At 50.4% G+C, this 4272-nt stretch overlaps 1 protein-coding gene across 1 annotated transcript; it reads right to left on the bottom strand.

The window, feature by feature from the left end:
- Nucleotides 1-2709: 2709 nt before the first annotated feature.
- On the bottom strand, nucleotides 2710-3144 carry LOC309840333 (small ribosomal subunit protein uS19-like; the record flags this gene model as incomplete). Its single annotated transcript, XM_082682394.1, has 1 exon — nucleotides 2710-3144. The coding sequence occupies one exon, from the start codon at nucleotides 3142-3144 to the stop codon at nucleotides 2710-2712; it is 435 nt and encodes a 144-aa protein (XP_082538520.1).
- Nucleotides 3145-4272: the final 1128 nt, after the last annotated feature.

The raw sequence follows: 4272 nt of genomic DNA, 5'->3' as shown, positions 1-4272 counted from the left end.
ATCCATAGCTGGCCAGGCTGGTGGAAAATGGACCCTAACATTGGAATGCTAGAGGGACAGGAGATGGCACTCCTTTCTGCAGGGTGACTGAGCAGAATGAGTCAAAGTCTTGAAATTTTCTCTAGTTCCCCAGCAAGATTCTCACTTCTAATTTCACTTTACACACGCACCCCACTTCCCAACCCCAATTTACTTAAAAAAAAATTAAAGACTTTTATTTCAAGGAAAGGAGATAATAAAACAATAAAATGAAATAAAACTCCAATTACTTCTGTCTTCTAGTTGGTGAAGTCATCTCAACAGTCATTGGCCATTGGATTTAGAAACTTCCTGGTCTCCTGGCTGGGAAAGGAGAGGTCTTGAGCTAGTCCATATGTGAGAGGTGGAGACAAAAAAGAAACTCGAGCACTTAGCACAACAGAGTAACAGAAACTTGAGAGTGGTCCCTTGGCAAGTCAAGTAAGGAGTTTGGGAAAATGAGACAACCAAGAAGAGAGAAGACTGGAGAGCGTTTGGGGAGAGAGATTACCAAGAATCTGTTGGCAGGACTCTGGACCGAGCAGAGAGAGGCAGTAAAGAGTCCTCAAGGAAGGAATAATGACATCTAATCTAACTTTTTCCATCTCGAAATCCCATTTTACCCTAACCCTTGAACGCAGGTCATGATACAAGAGACTTGGGTTCACTGTCTTGTGGGAAATGGAGGATGGGGAGTGAGCCAGCTCGTGGTTTGAGTCATGGGAACCAAACACCTGGAACAGCAAACTGGAGTGGTGCAAGGTAGTAAGAGGGTACCGTGGGGATCAGAGCAGGAGTGTAGAAGCAGGTGCAACAGGAGAACGAGAGCTCTGTGTTCCATCCACCCCTCCCACATTCCCCAGGAGCCTCAGAATCATTAGCCAGGAGCTGCCAAGGGCAGGAAAAACCGCATCAAAATGTTATCAGTGATTATCTCTGGATGCTGGGATAATGGTTTTGGGATTGAATTTTCTTTGCTTCACATATTTTCAATTTCTTAAACAAGTATGTATTGTGAACTTTTTAAAAAGTAAAGCTAAAAAAAAAGAAAGAAGAAACCAGTTTGCCAATCTGCCTGCAGCAAAACCTAGCATGGCCCCAAACCACAGGAAACACACAGCCATGGGAGCCAGGAGCCAGGCTCCTCTCCAAAACTGCATGGGACATTTAGTCAAGGCCCTTGCTAGGCCAGCTCCAAGGGTAGCGCCTCTTTTATTCTCAGGCTCTGCCAACAAGTCTTCCAGAACCTCTAAGAAGTCTCATGCAAGAAGGCAGCCAAGGCAGAGTCATGAGAAAAAGGATCATTGCTACACTCACATTTTCTAGATCTAGTGTTCAAATGTCCTAAAGAAGATGTAGAAGGTGGCTCTTTCTAGAGACACGAGTGGTCATGCCTCCCAGCTATACACCAGACTCCTGCTTTTATCCTTTCAGAAAATTCAAAGAGCCAAGGTTTCTGAGCTCCAGCCACAGCTGCCCTCATTCTTGATGAGTACCCAGCTCTGTGCTCCATGCTCTCTCTGGCCTCATGAATCTTGGCAGAGGGCTGCTTTCCTATGGTGATGACTCCCATATTAATTTAAGTCTTTTCAAGACATACTTGCTAATTAAAATGTGAAACAGTTTTTATTCCTTTAATTAAGATACAAGATGGGAAGCATAATTTAATTCGGTCCATTGAAAATATCAGTATTATTAGCTACATAACTTGCTTCCATTAAAGATGACTATGTTAAACATTTTTTTACGCCGGCACTCACTGGAGCTTTGGCGTGTGCACTGCCTCAGTCCTGAAACTCTTGTGGGAATTTGGCACCTGTGATCCCTTTGGAAGAGCTGCAGAGAAGCCAGAGCCACCTCGTACAGTTGCTTTAGGACCCTGTCTTAGGTTGGGTTCGCCTAGAAGCAGACTCTAAGAAGGATCCAAGTCCCAGGAAGTACTTTCAGGGGTGTGAGGGGTGAGACAGAAACAGGAAGAGCATCAGCTCAGGTGAGCGATTGAGCAGGTTGCTGATTCAGGGAACCGAGTGTCATCTCACTGGGGACATTTGATAGTGGAGACTACACCTCTGAGCTGTCCGATCTGAGGGACAAGAAAGCTAGGTGTTTATTCTCCAACTCCCATCTGGTATCGGCTAAGGGCTGCTTCAAGGTTGGGTGGGGGGTGACACTCTGCTGGAGGTCCAGGCTCCCGGTCTGGCAGAGAATTTCAGACGAAGAAGCCATCAGCGTCAAGTGGTGAACGGTAAGAGGAGACAGGCAGGGTGTCGGTGGCATCTGTTACACCCCCAGAGCCCTGTCCTTTGTGGCACAGGCTGGGCCAGAAAGAGACCACAAGGGAGGCAGGGAGAGTGTCAATCCCTGACTTACCCATAAGTTCTTTTCATGACCTCAGAGATAAAATCGTGGACTGGTGGCCGGAATCCTCACTTGGAAGTCTCTGGAAGAGACTAAGAGCAGAAGCGTTACTCTCTGACCCAAAGTCAGAGGCAAACGTGGGCAAACAGAAAACATAAGCAGATGTATTTTAGATGAGGGTAAATGGGAAAAGCACAGCCCGGTGCCCAGGGATGGGAGCGAGGGTACAGCTCTAAGGGTACAGTTCTCGTTCGTTCTTTGATTGATTGATTGATTGATTCATTCATTCATTAGTTCGTTCGTTCGTTCATCCATTCATTCAAGCCTGTGCCCTTACTGGCCGAGCTGGCTACGTGAGAGGGACGAAGAGGGAGGAGCGGGAGGCCCCGATGCGATGCGCGTCGGCCTCTTCACAGGTCTGTAGCAGGTGGAGAAGTCACCCAGCTGGGCAATCAACTCAGGTTCCATCTGCACCCAGTTAGAGGCCCTGCGGTTGCGGACGCGCCCACCATGTGCCCAGCGGTCTGGGGTGGGCGGGCCAGACCCTACAGTGCGGGTGCGCTTGACCTCTGGGCTTCTCCTCCCGCAGTGTGTCCTGGGCTCGTGCAGGCGCAGTGGCCACCGGCCGCTTCCCCAGCAGCCTGGTGCGGCCGCGGGGGGCTGTGCAGCAGCCCTGAGCCAGGAGGCCCGCAGCAGCTGGTCCAGGTCCCCAGTGCTGTAGGTGAATCTGCCCAAGGCCCGCTTCTTCTGTGGCTCCACTCCTGCCATCTGGTTGTCTCTTTGGAAAGTCTAAGGTTGGCTCAGATAGTTCAGCCCGGAGGGCCCCTTCTCAGGCCGCGCCGGGGCGGCCCCGGGGCCGTGCTGTGGGAGCTGGCTGGAGAACCAGCTTCCTGCCGCTGAAGAGCCGGAGGACAGCGGTCCGTTTGATCCTGTCCTGGCGGGAGAACTGCGGCTGGAAAATAGGAAGTAGACGTACGAAGACGCAGGAGAAGCCGCCGGTGGATCAGACATGACGGTGGACAGTCGGCGGAAGGGAGATCTTGCAGGTGAGACCTTTCACCTGGGCTGGGTTGAAAACAACGGGTGATGGGAATCGAAGAAGCGGACTTCGGGAAGGACGACGGACTCCAGAAGCCTGTGTCAGTGAGTTCTAAGTAAATCAGCCAGGGAGAAGGAGCTGGATTGCAGCTCAGACCAGAGGATGAACACGGAGGTGCACGGTGGTAGAGGTCCTGTGTCAGAGGAAGTACGCTGGGACAGAAAGAGCCTAGCATGGGGAGTCAGACTTCTGGGGTTCAAGTCCTGGCTCTACCACTTACTTACTGACTGAGTGACCTTGAGCAAGTCACTTAGCCTCTCTGAAGCCTTGCATAGAATTCTGTGAGGACTAAATAAGATTAACATAGAAAAAAATGGACAGCATAGTGTCTGCCCCATGGGGGGAGCCCATAAAAGTTACTTCTTGCCCCTGCTTTATCTTAAGTGGTAACTGATGTAATGCTCTGGGGAAGCATGCCTTCAGGGAGTGTGAGAGTGGCCGCGTCTGACTGTGTGTGCACATGGGTGTGTGTAGCTGGGGACAGACAGGTGTTCCTGGACAAGAAGTAGTGCCATCTGCTGTACCCCAGATTCTTTGAACCTGTCCAAAACAAAACTAAAGATTCTTTGTCTTGTCCTAAACAAAACACAACTAGCTTCCTGGTCCTTGCATTTCCCAGATAGGTCAGGACATAAGGCAGAAGGGACTAAAGGGTCGTGTCCCCAGTCACATGGCTGGTGCTTGTCAGAGCAGGCAACGGGATACCCTTAGCTTCCCTCTCTCCCCACTGCCGTCAGGTCCAGCCCCTGGAGGGTCAAGCCTAGGACAGTGTATCCTATGTGGGATAGGGGAGATTT

This window comes from Mustela nivalis, assembly GCF_964662115.1.
Source record: "Mustela nivalis genome assembly, chromosome: 9".
Taxonomy (NCBI): domain Eukaryota; kingdom Metazoa; phylum Chordata; class Mammalia; order Carnivora; family Mustelidae; genus Mustela; species Mustela nivalis.
This window is presented reverse-complemented; position numbering and strand designations above follow the sequence as displayed.